This window comes from Odontesthes bonariensis, chromosome 23 (assembly GCF_027942865.1).
Source record: "Odontesthes bonariensis isolate fOdoBon6 chromosome 23, fOdoBon6.hap1, whole genome shotgun sequence".
Classification (NCBI taxonomy): domain Eukaryota; kingdom Metazoa; phylum Chordata; class Actinopteri; order Atheriniformes; family Atherinopsidae; genus Odontesthes; species Odontesthes bonariensis.
In genome coordinates, this window is record NC_134528.1 from 12,401,147 (window position 1) to 12,419,530 (window position 18,384).

Consider the following 18,384-nt stretch of genomic DNA (forward strand, 5'->3'; position numbering starts at 1 on the left):
GGTCCGACTGTCAGACACCAAAGGCCAGCAGCAGATCACCTCACCAAGTGCCATCACTTGGAGTTCGGGCTCCACAAGCACAAGAGATGTACTGTGAAACAGTGGTTTTCATTCATGAAATATTTATCATAGTCACATTTGTCAAACTCAGCTTCATTCACACTCACGTGAGATCAAGGTTAAACTGACCATGCTATGTGTGCTTGTTAGGTTTTGTCAAGGGCGGGAACCTTGACCACTAAACTTAAAATATCCAGAGTACTTCAAAGGGACACACTGCCTAAAGGGTATTAATTATAATCATTGATGTCATAAGGGTTGGATTTGTGGTTATAGACTGTAGTAAATCTTTCATTAACATGGTCTTCATGTGTTGGCCAATTATGGTTTGAACAAGAAATGTGTAAGTCCGACTGCTCTCAGTTTGGGATTTTTAACCCATTCTCTAAAATATTTGTTTAATTGATAAGTAATAACCCAAATAATGATACTTTAGTGTTGTAAAAAAAATAGAGGAAGTATTTTTCAGAGTCACTTTTCATAAAGCACATTTTAGAAAACTGGAGTCTGTAAATTAATTTGATAAAGTAGGTGATTTTAGTCTTCAAATATATGCAGCTTTGTGAATTGTCAGAGGTTCCATCTAATCTGTTGTTCATGTCTTTACAAATGACTTATTCTACCCTAGGCCAAGAAAAAGATTAAGTTTTCCTGTGGGCTGTGAGATTTTTTTAGGTCTTCAGCTCTGTAGTACTATCACAGTATGGAACAGATCACAGAGGCCTGTTACAGAACTGAAAATTACTCTTTATCACAGACCTCCCACAAATCCATTAAAGTCTCATCTGATTGTTGCCGCTGCTTACTTTCAGAGATTGCTTTGTACACCTTGCAATCCATCAAATATAGTTGTCCTGAAGCTTAAAAGCAAACTGTCGAACTCTAAATTAAAGGTGAAAAAAAGAAGATACACTATAATTGAGGTGGGCCAGAACCCGATGGAAAAGTGCAGCAGCATAAGAAGACAAAACAGAGAGGAGTTTTAAAGACCAGACAGAGGTGAGCACAACTCATCTTAAATAGGTAACAGACTGAGAGCAAAATGAAGGGCCACAGAGCCAAACTGCATCTTTTCTTTTGAGGTGGTGAACCAGACTTTCATGCGATGAGTGGTTGTCCACAGCATCTTAAGTTTGCCATAAGCTCCAGATGTGCCAACCTTAACTGAAGCTGGAAGTGTTTTACTGGCCCTTGGGACTGCAGCTGCTAAATGCCATCCAGCATAATTCATCGGTGCCTCTGATTTTTCAGAGCCATTATTCTCCCTCCCTCGCCCAGACTGTTGCTGGGTAGACCAATTAATTCTGTATTGGTGCTCATAAAGAACAGCTGGATCTCTGAGCCGCTCATGTGTCTCAGAGTTACTTTAAAAAAAGAAAAGCAAGGATGTGACTGTTTTGTCATGCATTACATGGCTGCTAATTGAAGACCAGGGCCGAGTTCATGGAAATTGAATGATTACTGCAAAGATGGGGCACAACTTGAGCAAGCAATTTTGGCTCCAGCTTTCAGGGAAAAGAGGAAATCAACAACAGAAGTTACTAAGGAGGTGGCCTTCCTGTTGAGCAGCAACCTTGACAACTGTTCATCAGAGAGGAGGAGGGGAAAAAGGGGGCACAATCATGCTGTTATTGCAGCTTACATTACTTTTCCTCTATTTCACAATTTTATGTAATTACAAATCCACTCTGATCTTTCACTTTAATCCAGAAAATAAGGAGATCTGGTTTGAGGTAGCCGACTTTGGCCTAACATAACCTATGAACAGGGTGGGGCTTGGGGGAGGGGATTCAGCAGAAAAAGTTGATGTAAGCCGCCTGAACACATCAAAGGTAGGCCAAGAATGAGGTCATGTCATAACATTCACAGTGTCGTGACATATTTAGCTCTGTATTAGATGTGGAAAACCCCATCAGAGAAAACCAAAGCGTTGGCATCACTGAGCCACAGAGACATGCTTGCTTCTATATTAATACACTCAGTGGGTTGGGGTTAAACTCTCAGCCTCATAGAAGCAAGCATGTTCCTGAAACTGTTCTTGAGCAGCTGATGAAGTTTGGCCATGTACATTGTTCTGCTTGGGAAGCTGAGAGATGTTAGCGTTGGTGATGGGCTTGGCACATAAACACCAGGGCTGAGGCCTCAGCTGCCACAGTATTTCATGGTGTTTTCTCATGTCATGTTATGGTCAAATACAGTGTGGCTCTGGCTTTTTTTGTTTGCTTTTTGTCGGAGTTTTCTTGGTACTATCTCAGTCAAAGTTTAAGGTTAGCTGAACTGATTCTAAACATAGACTTGAAGACACTGCTGACCACTGGATAGAAAACCATCACAGGAATCATTGGAGGATAAATAAATAGCACCTTTTTTTTTTTTAAAGAAAGCAAAGCTGCAAGCAGCAGCTTTTACTTTCTTCTAAGGAGCTGGGTTTAATCCACAATGGAAGCTTGGAAATCCACACTGTGGCCTGTCCCAGAGGTACGAACCTTCTCTCAGTTTGGTTGCAGATGAAAGAATATAGTGTCAGCTCGATTAAGTTACGAGAAAGGAGAGGGTATTTCAAGAAGTGTCTACTAATAGCTGTTAGTATTATGGTTTTAGCCATTCAAGAGTATGCAATATTATATAATTGTCAGTGATTTAGTATTACATATCAATTATCAATGATAAAAAACCTTAATGAAGATGAATAGATTGGTTTCTCTTGGGCCTTTGTGAAAATCTAACAATGTTATGGCCATATTTATGCTGGCACGTAGGAAAATTTGAAAGGGTTCACAGACTCAAACACAATTGTGTGGAATGTGTTTGGTTTACATTGCAGGCTTGCTCATCTCCCTTGACTATGTGACTAAAATGGACATATTTTATATTGAAATATATTAATTGATTAATGAAACAAAGCACCTGAAAATGCATTTTGACTGACATCCAGCTGCTGGGTATACTGTTGCTTGGTGCATGCTCAATTTGTTTATTATCCCCACTTCAACAGTTATGAATGCCTCTCCTGTAGTGGAAAAAGTCTCACTGACACACACAAAGGAGAGAAAATAAACCATTTGAGCCTTCAGGCCCAAATAGGCAAGTGGGTGGCAGAGGTAGTACAGGTGCAGAAGTATGATCGATGGCATACTTCACAATGTATACTTAAAACATTCAAGGGCCCTTCGTAGCCCCTGTTGAAAGAGCCGACTTGAATGTCCCACTTACTGTCACTTATCTGTGCCCAAAGACAAGCACAGATATAAGTGGGAAGATAACTTAACGATTCACCTTTTTCTGGCCTCATGCTGAATTTCACAGCGTTGGTGGAGATATTAAAAATCTCATATGGTGCTTTTGTATCAAGCCATAAGGGGGGAGACAGAATGTACTCATATTCATGAACATTTTACACACACTCTTTCATCCAAGGAGCTCTATTATCACAGAAAAGCTCAATAAAGCCACATGAGGTCTTTAACAAAGCTTTTGGCAGACAGAGTTTTGAGCTGTGTGCTCTCCCTGCGGAGCAGACCACCCCCTCTGACTGTTCCAAAAAAAATATTAAAAACACACAGGCAGGCCCACAGTCTCCCAAATTTATGGGTGTTACAAGTCTTGCAAAGGAAGCACTTTTCGGGTAGAATTTCTATGATCCTCTGTCTCATAAAATATGTCTAATCTTATCTCCAAATTTCCACGTGGAGAAAAGTCACGGGGACCCTTTGCATGCTGATGGAGATTTAGAGAGCTTTAGTGGTTCATTGATTTTTTTTTTCTTCTGATTGGCAGTAATTACCACTGATTACATCAGACTGAGGAGGGTCCTTATGGTCGACCTCAGTCATCTTCATCCTTGCTTTTTGTTTGTGTCACTCACAAAACATTTCTCCCATTCACAGGTATCCGTTCCCCACAGTATTCAGCAGCTGCAGCAAGAAGGACCTTACAGCTAGTTTTGAAAAAGGAGTTGGAATGTGTCTATTCAACATGCCAGAGGTTAAAGTGCTCTATGGTGGGCAGAAATGCGGCAACGGCTACGTGGAGGAGGGAGAGGAGTGTGACTGCGGCGAACTGGAGGTGAGGCTGCTGTAGGTCACCATAAACAAAGTCTTTTTTTTCTATCTCCAGACCTCCCACAACTTCAGCCCAAAATCTCTTCCTTGGTTCTCATAAATCATTGTTAATTGTATTTCCCACACTTTTGAAATGAAAAATTAGAGAGGGGTTTCTGTAGCTCTCGGCAAAACTATGACACAAACCTGCATCTCCTGGAGTAAAAACAAACTGTTTCCAATCTAACAGCACAGGACTTTCGTAAACACATCCTTGTGAAAATGGGTTCAAGATAGGAGTGGAATTTATTCAGTCGGTGCACGGAAGAGGTGTTTGGGAAGAGGCCTGTCTCGTTGTGATAGATGTCACTTAGAGGAAACACAGCTGACACTTTCACCCTGTCAGCTGGTGAATTATTGAAGTGAATCTGCATTGGCATCCACGTATATAACGGTTGCTAACAGTTGCTAACTGTTCTGACTGCAGGATGAAAAAGCAGTTAACCATGATGCATCTGACAATTAGCACAGGCTGGCACATGAAGGAGACATCTATTCTGTTTTGGAAAGATGTTTTCAATTACATAACAGCCTAACTGAGAGAATGCCTTGTTGTCTTTTGTGGTTTGTTTATACCTTTATTTTTTGTGAACACTCAGGGTTCAGGGTCAAGCTGAAAGTGGCCTTGTCCTTCAAAACAAAGAACTATCATAAGCTCCCGGGCTTGAGCCAACGGCAGTAATCAAGCTCTCCACAGAGTTGAGCAGCATTATGCCAAACCAGGCCACATCAGACTGTTCAGACAGCATATCTCTCCTCCATTAAAGCCTCATTAAAAGTGTGGGTCCTCTTCCTCATAATCACAAACTACTTCTTTTCAGGGGGACTCTTCTGCCTCTTTTGGCCCCTGGGACCATGGGAAAGGCCCTTAATGGTTTTCAGGCTGATAGAAGTTCTGGAAGGTCCATCATGTCAGCTGTGTCCCCTGCCAGCTCCATCCTTCTACTTATCCCCGACTCTTACTGCACTCAGCTGCACACTTTATTCAGACTTTAAAGGCAGAAGGGAAAGAGCTGGGCCTCGTGGGTCCAGTCAACCTGCCTCTGTGTGAGATCATACAATTAAGCGCAAAATTATTCATGCCTATGCCAAATTTTGATTTACAATGAATTTTTATTGACCCGTAAGTTTCCTCTGGCTGGAAATGACATTAACAAACGACTAAGTTGTTACATTAGAGATGTTTTCATGACAATTTCTAACTATTTCAATAGGTTTTTTTCTCATTCTCACTGAAAATACCATGTATTAGATTTATCCTGCCCTTTTTCAGTAATCAATGGCGAAACCTTTATTTGGCATCACAACAGTCAAATATTTCTCATAACTGCCAAATATTTCTCCACTGGGATTCTGGTGCATTGATGACCATCTCCATGTCTTTGAGGTTGGAGGGAGTCCTTTTCATCACTCATCCACAGATTCTGGAGGAAATTCAGGTCTGGACTCTGGCTGGACTGCTCGAAACTGCTAATATTGCTCTCTGTAAACCACTTGTTGACCACTTTGGCTGAAAGTTTTGGATCATTGTCTCTTTGGAAAGTCCAGTCCTGCCCAAGTCCAAGTGCTTAATGTCTGGTGTTTTCTTCTTGGATCATAAGGAATTAATCTTTTTTAAGATCAGGCTATATAGAGTGGGCAGAGTCAGCAACCAACCAATATTTTTTTTGGCTAAACTGTATATGCACAAGCAGACTCACAAACACAAAAATACTTTATTCTGTGTCCATATGTATGTGAAAGCAGAGAGTTGCTGATTGGTGCATTGCATGGATCTTGATATCAGCTAAGCCGAGACAGATGGTCTTGCACGGTGAAAGGGAAAATTTTACAGAAGGCGGTATGGTGCAGATACTGCCCATCTCTCTCTGCATGCCAGAAAGGATGATTCAGGGATATCCCAATATGTTATTTTTATGATTACATCTTTATCCAAAGTAAACATTTCACATGCCACACTAAAAATGTTCAAGGTTTCCAAGGTTTTTTAATTTTGTGGTGTTATTTGTTATAAAGTATTGAGTCTACCTTTTGACTGAAACAAAAACGTGTCATACTAATATATTCCGAACAGCTATCAAGATAAAGAAAAAAAACATAGAAAGTAAAAGCAAGCTAAATGAATAGTCTTGGTTTAAGTAGAAAACTTGTATCTAAAACGTCTAAGTGCCATGATTAAAATAAGTGACTACATTTTCAGATTAAAAAAACTGCTTAGACTTTAGCTGTTTGATACATTAGTATTCAGAAAAATGACTTTGGCAGGAAGAATTCCTAAGTGAGTCTTATTTTATGTTGGCATTGACGATCAGAGTAACACCTCTGGTGCAAGGAGGTTGCATGATTAGTTTGGGAGAGGTTGTGTATATATCTCTGTGCTGCTAGAGCTGAATTAGAGGACTTGCCGCACCATTTCCATCTTTTCTCTCCTCTTAATTTTACGATATCCTTCGCCATACAGTTTATTTTTTCAGAGGTCTGACAGAGTTTTTAAATCCAGTCAGATGGAAACGTTTTCAGAAAATTTGAAAATGCTATTTCGTCTCGTGTGCCAGGTATTATTAGTTGCCACAGAATAGAGTCCTGCCAGGGCTTCTATGCCTCTGATAACAAAGTCTGAGCTTTCTTACTCTGAGGGTGAATACGATCTCCGAGTGCACAGTTAATTTTGCTGTAATTTTACTCTTTCTTACTTACATTTGCTTTCTCCGTTTGCATTCTTTTCCATTCTTTTTTGTATTTGAAGGAATGTATGAATCCCTGCTGCAACGCTACAACCTGCACTCTAAAAGGAGATGCTGTCTGTGCACATGGACACTGCTGCCAAGACTGTCAGGTAAAACATACCCTGCTTAGCCGTGTTTGAATATTTCTTCTGGCATTTTTGATACCTTTGACAGATTTAGCATTTTAAAATTAAATTTTAACAGAAGCTCATTCTGGATCGCTACATATTAGTCTGAGCTTGACTCTTTTTTTCATGTGTTTTGCTGTCTACATTTGTGTGTAGCTGAAGCCAGCGGGTACTCCGTGTCGTGAATCCAGTAACTCTTGTGATCTGCCAGAATTTTGCACTGGCACCAACCCTCACTGTCCATCCAATGTCTACCTTCACGATGGCCACTCCTGCCAAAATGTTGACGGCTACTGTTATAACGGCATATGCCAGACCCATGAGCAACAATGTATCACACTGTGGGGTCAAGGTACGTGAAATACCTTTTTACTGCCCCGCTTCGACCATGAATGGTTCAATAATGGTGGCGAGCTTTTGAAGATGTTTTATTTTGTTTTGCAGGAGCCAAGCCAGCTCCAGGCATCTGCTTCGAAAGGGTCAACTCAGCAGGAGACCCTTATGGAAACTGTGGCAAGGATTCGAAAGGTTCTTTTGCCAAATGTGAAGTGAGGTAAGAGCTGATGTTTCCATAGAAACCAATGAATGCATTCAGCTGTGGCATGCGATGAGGAGCACACACTGTACTGACCATAAATAAATTGTTCCCAGCATGAGCATATGTCAGGTCATAACAGGCCTTTTATTCGTGTTAGAGACTGGAATCATATGTGTGAGACCATTAGAAAAATAGCTGTCACATTTAAAAATGGAAGTGATTATAGGTTACAGCCCTAATTATGGGATGCACAGTCATTTTGTCTAATGCAGCAATGAAATTGCTTCAGCCTTAATCTTAAAAACAGCACAAACAAGCTGCTAGATCTATTTAATTGGACAGCAGGGATGAGAGTAAAAATCATAGCACAGGGAACTTATATCCGGGAAGACATTAACATGCAATCCAGTTATTGAAATGTTTTTCTGCTTCTTGTTTGCTGTGTATACAGAGATGCTAAATGTGGCAAAATCCAGTGTCAAGGAGGAGCCAACCGCCCGGTAATTGGTACCAACGCTGTTTCCATAGAAACAAACATACCCCTGCAGGAAGGGGGAAGGATACTGTGCCGGGGGACACATGTCTACTTGGGTGATGACATGCCCGATCCCGGCCTTGTCCTGACAGGGACTAAGTGTGGAGATGGAATGGTGAGAGCTGAAGCCTGGGACAGTTACAAACAGTGCAGCCAGTTTAGATACACGTTTTTGGATACTTCATGTGAGAATGTTGTGTTTTACTCTCCACTACATTTATCATATGGTGCAGTAATAAATATGTTTTGCATGACAGTTTTGTAAAACCTAATTTTCAATGTTTGTTCAAAATTATGACATAGAATATCATCTTATTTTCACATGACTCATAAAAGTGGATAAGGACAACAAATCTAGTGATGATAATAAAGGCAAAAATATTACCCTTTTTTAAATGGATTAAATTGATCAAATGGAGATATTGATTGAATACAACATATCTGTGAGCAGCAGAAGTAAGGGAACTTCCTGGATTAGTATTTATTTTTATGTTAAATCAGAGGCAGCTGTTTTCTGTTTATGGGAAGACGACTGAGAGTGGATGCATTTTTTCTTAATAGCAGAGATCTAACAAAGTGTGATCTTTACAGCATGTTTGACAAAGTGTAATATGACACAAACAAAGCAGATTTACTAAGGACCAGTATGGCAGTATGTTAATCAGTACTTTGATATATTCTACAAATACTGTAAAGATGATAAAAAAAATACATGACTGTACAGTATGAATAGTGTCATTTGTTTTAGGAATCAAACAACCAGGAAACCAGCAACATCTCTAATCCTATATGATTAATAGTTAACCCACAATTCCATTAAGACCACTGCTTCAGTTAATGGACAGAAAAGAAAATAATACATTTGAAATATGCTCAAAGATAATTGTTTATAGAGCATGAAGTACAAAGGTGTTCCTTTACTTGTAATATTTAAAGCACGTGACAGTATGTGACAGTTCTTTTCCTTCTACTTATTTTACTGCGAGACTTTTTCTTAAGACCTACTCAAATGGATGACCCGTTTGCTCAGAATTTGAGTGGAATAAGGGCTGTGATGTGATGGGCCATGACTAAGATTTTTCAGGGAGTGTGCTCTTGTCATTTTGGACTTGCACTAAATTACATATTTAATTGACTCAACATTATTCAGTCTATTGGGCATCTCCCAGTGGTGATCAATTTAACCAGTGGTCACTTCACTGATTCAGTTTTTCCATTTAGTCTAATTCACTCCACTGTAAACCTCCGCCCATAAGGATCCAGCCTCTGCCCTCAAGGGTTCTACCATTACTTTGTGTGCCAACTACGGCTCATCCTTACATTTAGTCAAGTTTTGGGTGTGCTGCCTTCAAGGAATTGTACAATAACTTTTAAAGAATTAGCTGTGATATATTCTTGAGAAATCCCTGTGGTAACATAATTATATTTAATGCTATTCTGATTTAAAGCTGAAGGGGCTTGTCAGTGGCAAATTAAGAGGAATAGCAAGCTGAATATGGTTGTTATTTCTCCCTGAAACGTTTAAAGTTATTAGAATATTACTGACTCACTCTATCTGAGCTCAAACTGTCAGTTTTTAATGTCTTTGTCTGCTTCAGATGTGTCTGAATCGTCAGTGCCAGAACGTCAGTGTTTTTGGTGTGCACGACTGTGCAGCTAAGTGCAGTGGTCGAGGGGTGAGTACAGCATCTATCAGCCTATTTCAATGTTGCAAAGAATCAATATAATAGCTGTCTATTTCAAAGTAATTCCCACCTCCATTTCTTCCTTACAGAACCTTGTTTAAGCCCAGTGTACATCAGATAGGGAGCCACTACAGTACCTTGCAATCAATCATTGAGAACGCTGAAAGGTTCAATCAATTAGATATAATGATCTCATTTATGTCCAGCTTCAAGTGCCATTCATCATAATCTCAGGCTGCTGTCCTTGTCCTAAAAACCGTGTTGAAATCTGTCAGGCAGGTTTTCTTTAGCGAAATGCTGCGAGCAATGACATACAGTTTGACTTCCAACTAGGTAGCATAGATATTGAATTTTTCTTAAATCCCACCCATTAAACATCTATGGGTTGTCCCAGTTGAGGTCAGTTATATGACTTTGTGGTATTTCATTCACTGACAGGTGCCAAAGGTTTTGGCTGTGACTTGTTAAGTCGTTCCTGCGTCACAAATACACAAGAAACGCTTTGTGACTACCTCTCATAGGGTCCTATTTGTTTGTGTAGCTCCAGTTAAGACATACGCATAAAACTCTGAGGAATGTTTTACTCACTAACACAAAAGGATGTGGGTCCCCCAGGAGACAGGGCACCCCTGTATGAACAAATTAGATCAAGATGTTGCCCTACAGAGAGCTCCTCTCCTGTTCCATATTACCTAGCCATGGAATCCTCCTCAACTTTACCATTCCTAGACTCTGCACAACAGGAAGATGAGCGAGTGAGATTATAAAAAAATGTGATGTTGAGCAAATGGTCTGATTTGTTTATCAGACATTTTGACTCTGCCTTCTTCATGCTGCTCAAAGTAATTAAGTCGTGAGTATTGATTGACTGTGAAGTTGAGAACCGAAACAGTGTTGAAACAAAATAGAATATTGTTAATATCTCAAGCAGAACCCCCTAAACATTTGCTTGTTCTATTGTCTAAGATATAACAATTTGATGTTTTTACATACATTTACATTATTGTAAAAAAAAATTCTTGAAGTTTTTTTTTAAGTTTAACAAAACACACTGCGACTCTCCTCAAAGTTGAGAAAAATTTTTCACACTTTAGATTTTTTCATTTTGCACATTGATTGTTGGGTTCATTGAAGAACAGTCAGTGGATTAACTGATAATAAAAATCATTATTTTTTGCAACCTGAGTGGAGTCACTCACTTCTGCATCCAATTTCAAAATCCTCTTTTCTCTGTCAGTAAGTGTTTGTCTCTTATTCTGCATGTATTGAAACGTAGCATGAAGGAGATAAGCTGGGAGGAGGAAGGGCTTATCGAATACTTTAATGCTTTTTATATTCTGCAGGTGTGCAACAACAACAAGAACTGTCACTGTGAGGCTCACTGGGCACCTCCCTTCTGCGACAAGGCAGGTTTTGGAGGGAGCGTGGACAGCGGCCCCGTCAGACTTTCAGGTAAGTCAGCAAATCAGTTACAGTAAATGACTGAGTTGCTGCAGTTTTGGCTGTTTAATGTTATATGTCTTGGTCATGGAATGTTTGACCACACCAGTCGGCCCCAGCATTAAAACCACCTGCTGAATATTGTGTAGGATACCTTTATTTAACTCTTTAACCCCCACGGTAAATTTTTTTTATGTTTCACCTGAAAAAAGAAAATTCCTCAAATTCAGTCAGCAAAAGCCCCTGAAATACACAAATTTGTAAATTGCTTATGAGCTAGCAAATGATAAACTAATGCATCCAACCAGCCTCATCCCAGATTTTATAAAATATCCCAGAGGAAGTGTTCTCTCGATTTTTGTCTCATGGACGTCCACCACAGTTGTTGTTTTTTCTCCTCCAGGCTTGACTCTTGTTGGGACAGCTACCTCAAACTACTCTGATAACACTACACAACCAAGTTTATTCTCTTCAGTCAGCAGAAACATTCTGATTCACATGTTTGCTGCCATTTAAAAGATTGCTTCACATTCTCTTTGCCAGTGAAGGGAAACCCAGCTGATACTGCTAATGTTTGTGAACATGCTCCAAAGATTCCACATGCCTACCAAAGATGAATGGTACTGTAAATCCATTTAGGCCCCTTCTACGAATTTGACCTGCTTTGAAACCTTCAGAAACCTTGTTGGTTGTTTTTTCGTAAAAAGTAAAGCCAGACCCAGAACAGGTGGCTTCAGGATGGAAGTGTCTAACAAGGAAAATACTGGCATCAAGGGGAAATACACCCCAGAATCTACAATATTTGCAAAAAAAAAAAAACCCAGTAAAAGTCAAATCTATAAAAGGAATGCCAGTAAGTAAGATTCTAGAATAACAATGGCCTGAGACTTCACGTTATTCCCGTGTGTTTGTGAGCAGACAGCAGGAATCTGACAGTGGGCATCCTGGTGGCTCTCCTCACCGTGCTGGGAGCTGCTCTGATCATCTGCATCAAGAGGAAAACTCTACTGGGCCTGCTGTTCACAAGTAAAAAGAGCCCAATCGAGAAGCTCAGGTGATGGTTAAGTCATTTGTAAATATGATATGTTTTCTTTTCTATGCAGCAAAGTAAGTAAATAGTAAAATGTGAGCTAGATGATGTTGAGGGGTTTTGATTCCGTCATTGATTAACGTGATGAATTTGTTTTGATTCCACGATTTGAATGAATTTGTGTATGATTAACGTGATAAAGTATTTGATTTGAGATATAGAATTTGTTCTCTGTATTACAGATCAGAAAGTGCTGCAATCAGTGGACCAACAGCTTCAAACCAGCCTCCCTTGCTGAGCACAACATCTCCATCCCGTTCGGCCCAGCCTCTGCCACACAGTGCCACCATCTTCAAGGTCAGTGCAGCAGATCACACGTCTGCGTTTGACAGGCCGCCTACGGATAGATTTACTCTGCAAGTAGCGAAGACTTTTCTACAGCATCTGACTCAACAAATAGAGGATCAGTGACAGATGATATTACAACCATTCACACAAGTCATTCTCAGCTGGATTGAAGGGCTGTTTTCACACAAATGGCAGATCATTCAAATCCAATTAAATCATCCCTGTGAATGTGGATTTGTAGGGGAGGCAGTGTAAATGGAATCTGTGGTGAGTGGTGTGTTCAGGATACTTTAATGCCGTTCTTGCCATTAACAGCTATCTGGAGAGAATGGATTTATCTGCGCATTTCTCATGAGAATATGTAGATAGAGCCGATTACTTGACACAATAATTGAAAGACGGAGACCACTGTACCCACATTTCTGTATGCTTTAGCCACTCAATTACTGCCCTGACACAGCTTGTAATAGGAAGTTGATTTAAAGTTGCTGAAGGATGAGCGAAACTGTCAGATAAGACCTTTGTGTTGCAGGATGGCACAGCAGTGATACAAGCTGATGTGCATTAGCCGGAGATGGTGTTTTCAGTTAGCAGCATGTGGTTTTCATTTGGTAAGAGGCGAAAGGATGTAAGGCTGTTTGATGTAAGCACAGTGCAGGTGAGGTCATTTTCCAGTTGTCGGGAGCTGTGTAAAACTGCCACATGAGTGCGTGTGTGTGTGTGTGTGTGCTTTTGAATGTTACATTGTGTTTCTTTCAGCTGTCCACATCTGGTCAGGTCTAAATATGAGGCCGGCTCATATTTTTGCTCAATTCAATGTTGGATCTTACTCAGTGGGAGTGTGTGTGTGTGGTCTGCTTTTCTGTGTTAATTTTAGAATCAGCCCAAACAGGGGCTTATGAGACAGTTTTTGTCTTTAATATGTTTCCCGAAGAGGACTTGGGGCAGCCAACTGGGACTGATTGATATATACATCTTTGACAACATCAGGAAGCACAGCAGAGGAGGAGGAGGAGGTTAACATGACTGTTTCTGACAGGAAGCAGATGGTTTATCTTCTGACCAACCCTTCTGTTTCTGACTTTCATCTTTTTGCAGTCTCCTCACCGGGGGCCTGAGGCGGGGCTCCCACCAGCCCCCTATCCATCCCACAGCATGCGCAGACTTCCCCAGTGCCCTCCAGTTCACCTCAGCCATCCAGTCCCCCTGTCTCTCACCCTGTCCCTTTCCCCTGGGCCCAGGCAGCCAAGAGCCCCAGCACCTCCCCCTCACCGAGCCGCTCCACCTCACATGCATGTCGCACCCAGGGGGGCATCATTTCGCAGTGCGTCACACCACAACTCCTGCAGGATGGTCATGGTGAGTGAATTTCCTGTTTCTTCAGTTGGAAACATTTTATTTGATGATGTTACTCACTGTAATTTCACTGCTGCGTCTGGAGTGCTTTTACCCGCCTCTGCAGCCCGTAATACCGAAACAGAGAAACAACGATGTTTGCTGCACTTTCAGGTTGGTGTTTTCAAGCGGACTGTTTTCATGGTTCTTTGGTGTCCTATAAAAGTATAGGCATGTTGACACTTGCACAGTCTTTGAAAAATAACAAGGTTAACCCAGGAGCTCGCACCTTGCTTGCAAAATGGGATTTCTCCAGCACAAACCACCACTTACATCATGAAAATAGAGCTAGCACTGAGGAGGAGGCAATGACTGTGAGCAAATATTTCCAAATATCACAGGCTGGTAAACCTGTTGCCACTGCTATTCCATGGAGTTTAGTTATAGCATTCCAGGCTGTGAAAGTTGAAGGAAACAGGAAGCTAGAAGTTCCAGAAGTTAAATTTCACACATTCTGTGAAGACTTTTATTTGGCTTTATATCCAGCTTGACTGCAACCTTTGAGGCAGCTCAAAAGAAAAGAACAAAAGGAAAAACAATTTGACACAAACACAGAATTCAGAGGTAATTGGTGCAAGAGTGTTTCACTATCGATCAACAACAAGTGTTGTGTTGTGAAATAACGCGTGTTTCGGCCTCTCTTTCTTATGTATGATAAAAGTCTAGTGAGTCTATAGCAGACAGCAAAGTGTTCCAAACTTTGTCAAAGAACCCTTGGAAAGAACCTCAGCCTCTCTAACTTAAGATGTATAGAACTTCCTTGACCCAACGATCATAAGATGGGGGCATGGGGTTCTTACAGTTTAGCAAAATGAAGCGCCTGGCCAGTAAGGTACGGAAAGCTACAGAGTGACACAATTCGGCAGATAACTTCTTGTTACGTGAGACACCGAAAAGAGCAGGGAGGGGATGGGGCTCAATCATAACATTGTGCACCATGTGACTGCCAAATATTTTACACCAGAAGTCCACCAGTTTTGGACAGGACCAACACTTCTGCATATGATCTGCAGAAGACTGGCGACATCTATTGCATGCATCTGCAACATTGGGAATGATCATAGACAATCTATGGTTTGTGTAATAAGTCCTGTGAATGAGTTTGCATTGAATCAGCCCATGTCGGCATGATTATGAATTTCAACAATTTCTCTGTATTTTCTAGCATGAAATGTCACATCTAAAAATATACCTTTAGCTTCTCTCTAATGGGATTTAGGATCCTCTCCTCTTTTGAAACTATCACCAAGTATTTGAGTCAGGAACGCTTCTCTGCCTCATCCTTGATTTAGTTCCCTCCATAGACTCTGGATTGGATTTAGGTCAGGACTCCAGCTTGGCCAATCCAAAATGTTGATATATATATAAGCATTTTGGAGCCAGCCAGTCAGCCAAAGTACAGACCCTAATCTCATCCCATTCTACTGTGAAGGGAACTAAAGGCTAGGTTGATGGGAAGGAAAATTTCCTACCTCGAAGAGCTGAAGACCATTGCAAAAAATTCCCAAATTTCCCAAAAAGACATGCAAAATAGCATATTAGTAGTTATAGCAACTTATATTTGATTACTGTATTATTTATAATAATATTATATTACATTAATATAATTATGTAATATTACTATATTGGATTACTGAGACAAGGTATGAATAATTTTTTATTACTTTTTTTTTTTAAAGAATTAGCTAACTCTCCAAACACCATCCTTTCCCACTTTGTTCACTTTTATATGAAGTCAGAAGAAATCCATCAGTGAATTAAAAATTTACAATTAGCCAGAAATGTTTTTGGTGTGAATTATTTCAACTGTAGGTGTCCACAAAATGTTGCTACTGTGGTACCTGTAAGTTGATGTGAAAACAGAAAATGAGGGACAACATAAGAAAAGAGTTCATTAATAATACCAAACCAGCAGAGATGCAAACATTGAAGAACGTGAGGCAAAATGCAACATGAATGAAAACATACATTTGAGATATGATATTATGCACTTTGCCTCAGAATACATAGTGTAAGTTGCCCAAAGCTCCTTGATTTTTCATACACCTGTTCAACAGGTGCCGAGCAGCAGCTCTTGGCAGTGTTTTGATTTTCGGAAGTAGACCCACTCAGCTGCTCCTATTCAATGTCAGAATGTGAAAGTGATTCCTTTTGGCAGCAGACTTCGCCAACAGTATCTTTAGCAGCTGTTTGGCAGCTCAGACATCTTGACAAAGAACATAAAACATAAGTGAAAGCTCTCTGCTGGGGGCATTGAGGCATTGCTTCAATAGCTTGTGAGATTTGGGGTCAATTCTGTTTAGCTGTAGCTGCAGTCGCTTCTTGTGTCAGTTGAACAGTTTATAAGAAAACACTCTGTTCAGTTGATTGCATTTCACTTCGCTGCTGTTTGATACTGTTTTGATATTTTTTGGGTGAAGCTCAAGCTGGCCTCCTTCATCGTGTGGCAATATTGGCCATCAGTGGGAGGTCTGATGTTCTGCCCTTGCGGATCCTTTTTGTCTGTTTTGTTTGTGGAGCCAAGAAGGAGATGAGGGAGTGAATGGAGACCAGCTGAGGTCTAGGTAGAAGCCTTTTGTCCTGACCTCAGTTTTCTAGAGAAGATTAAAGCCACATGATAGCTCCTCTCATCACATGGCGCTTAGAGGGAGGGGCGTGCCCTGGCGTCTGAAAGAGCAGGACTTGAAAAGCAGACTGTAATGTACTGGTCTGTCTGTGTGTGCCCCCTGGTGGAGATCTTCAGTCATTACACCGACCTGCCTGTCCCTTTACAGGAGTTGGAGAAGCCCAGTCCTCCTCAGAAACCTCTGCCTGCTGATCCAAGGACCTCTCGTCTGGTGCGAAGTCCCTCTGTAGTGCAGCGCCACACTGTAGTCCAGGGATCCTCTGCTGTTTGTGGCCCCGTACGTGGTGGCCCCAGACCTGCGCGTCCTGTCCCTCACCCTAACAGGTCTGCTGCCACCTTTATCATACATAAACCTATATTAAAGCAAAATTGTGACTGTTATCGCTCACGTATTTGTGTCCCTTTTTTCTCTCGTTAGACCGAGTCCTAAGCAACCTCCAACACTACCAAAGCCTTGCATAATCGCCAACGTTAAATACAGCAGCTGAGACTTTGGCCAGAAGGGACATTGTGGTGATATCTCACAAGGAAATTTTGCACTATGAAAACTCTGACAACCTTAAAAAGATGGTGGCGTCTCTGAGCTTTGAATCGGGAGATTTGCTATGTCCCTTTGGTGCTTCGTCTCTGAATGGTGCTACAAGTCTGAGCTCAGGTACATGTAAAGTATTTATATTCTGTATTTATTGCCACCCAGGTGCACTGTGCCAGACACTTTTACTACACGGTCGCAACTTTGAATTTTTTTGTTTTTCCAAATCAACTGATCGTTATGAGGAAGAGGGATTGAAATAGAAATAAAAAATCGTGAAGAATACGATTGCCGAAAATTTCAGTACAGAGTTTTAATGAAGGGAAGCTTTTGCATTTTTTTTTTCTGTTCTCTGTACTATATGAACAATTTTTTTTAAAAAGTGTCTTGTGCAATGACAGATGAGACGTGCCCTCCTCGGCATCTTTGAGCCAGTCTGATGAGACTTGAAACAACCACAGAAAAAACATGTAGTGGTGTTACTGCCAGCCTGTTTCATCTCCATCTATGTAATAAAAAGTTCAATTGTGAAATGTTGCTGATTTACCACAAACAAAGAATCTCTCTTGAAGGATGTGAGAACTGAGGGATGAACTGAGCAGAGATCTAAAAGGAGCTGAGATCAAGAACACATGTGTCTCTCTGGAAAGTGAACTCCTCTGAAAGATTGTGTGTTGTAAGGACTTGACTCTATACATCTCTGCACAAAGGACTCCGATTAAAGAATGGACTCAATAAGGACTGTGCTCACATGTAAACCGTCGCTGTCTGTCCACACTGTTTGTATGTAGATTTTTAAATCATGTTTCATGTTAGGATAGTTTCACTTGAAAAGGACACACTTCTTACTCTGTGAAGTTAAATGGCTCCTCAGCGTCATCTACGACTAACGGGCAGTTGTTCATTTCTATTCGTTCTTCTTTTTTGCTTTTACTTTGGCCATTATTAGTCTTTTTAAAACCAGCTGTATCCATGCTGTATACAAAATCCGTCATAAATTGCGTACTTGTTTCATAATTCTGGAAGAATGAATATTTTACAGAATATAATTGCAGTGCAGCATATAAACAGTATATACATTCACACTGGGCAACATTTCCTTTAGACACAGCTGTTCTTTACAAATATTTTGGCTGAAAACTGCTATGGAAAGACTTTTGTTACTTTTGATACTGTTATCTTTATAATAATGCACTAGCTTTGTTTACTTTGCTTTTCCAATGCTCTTTGTCCACGTACTA

General features: G+C 40.6%; 1 protein-coding gene across 1 annotated transcript in view; it reads left to right on the forward strand.

Moving 5' to 3' along the window:
* The window catches only part of adam12a (ADAM metallopeptidase domain 12a), an 83,525-nt gene extending 66,010 nt beyond the window's left edge, over positions 1-17,515 (forward strand). Inside the window, exons 12-23 of the mRNA XM_075458359.1 lie at positions 3,948-4,125; positions 6,907-6,996; positions 7,171-7,366; positions 7,459-7,567; positions 8,004-8,202; positions 9,686-9,763; positions 11,116-11,224; positions 12,131-12,266; positions 12,485-12,599; positions 13,689-13,949; positions 16,760-16,935; positions 17,030-17,515. Coding sequence (XP_075314474.1) covers positions 3,948-4,125; positions 6,907-6,996; positions 7,171-7,366; positions 7,459-7,567; positions 8,004-8,202; positions 9,686-9,763; positions 11,116-11,224; positions 12,131-12,266; positions 12,485-12,599; positions 13,689-13,949; positions 16,760-16,935; positions 17,030-17,099 — 1,717 coding nt within the window. The 3' untranslated portion in view covers positions 17,100-17,515. The remainder of the gene's footprint in view (positions 1-3,947; positions 4,126-6,906; positions 6,997-7,170; positions 7,367-7,458; positions 7,568-8,003; positions 8,203-9,685; positions 9,764-11,115; positions 11,225-12,130; positions 12,267-12,484; positions 12,600-13,688; positions 13,950-16,759; positions 16,936-17,029) is intronic.
* The last annotated feature ends 869 nt before the right edge of the window (positions 17,516-18,384 follow it).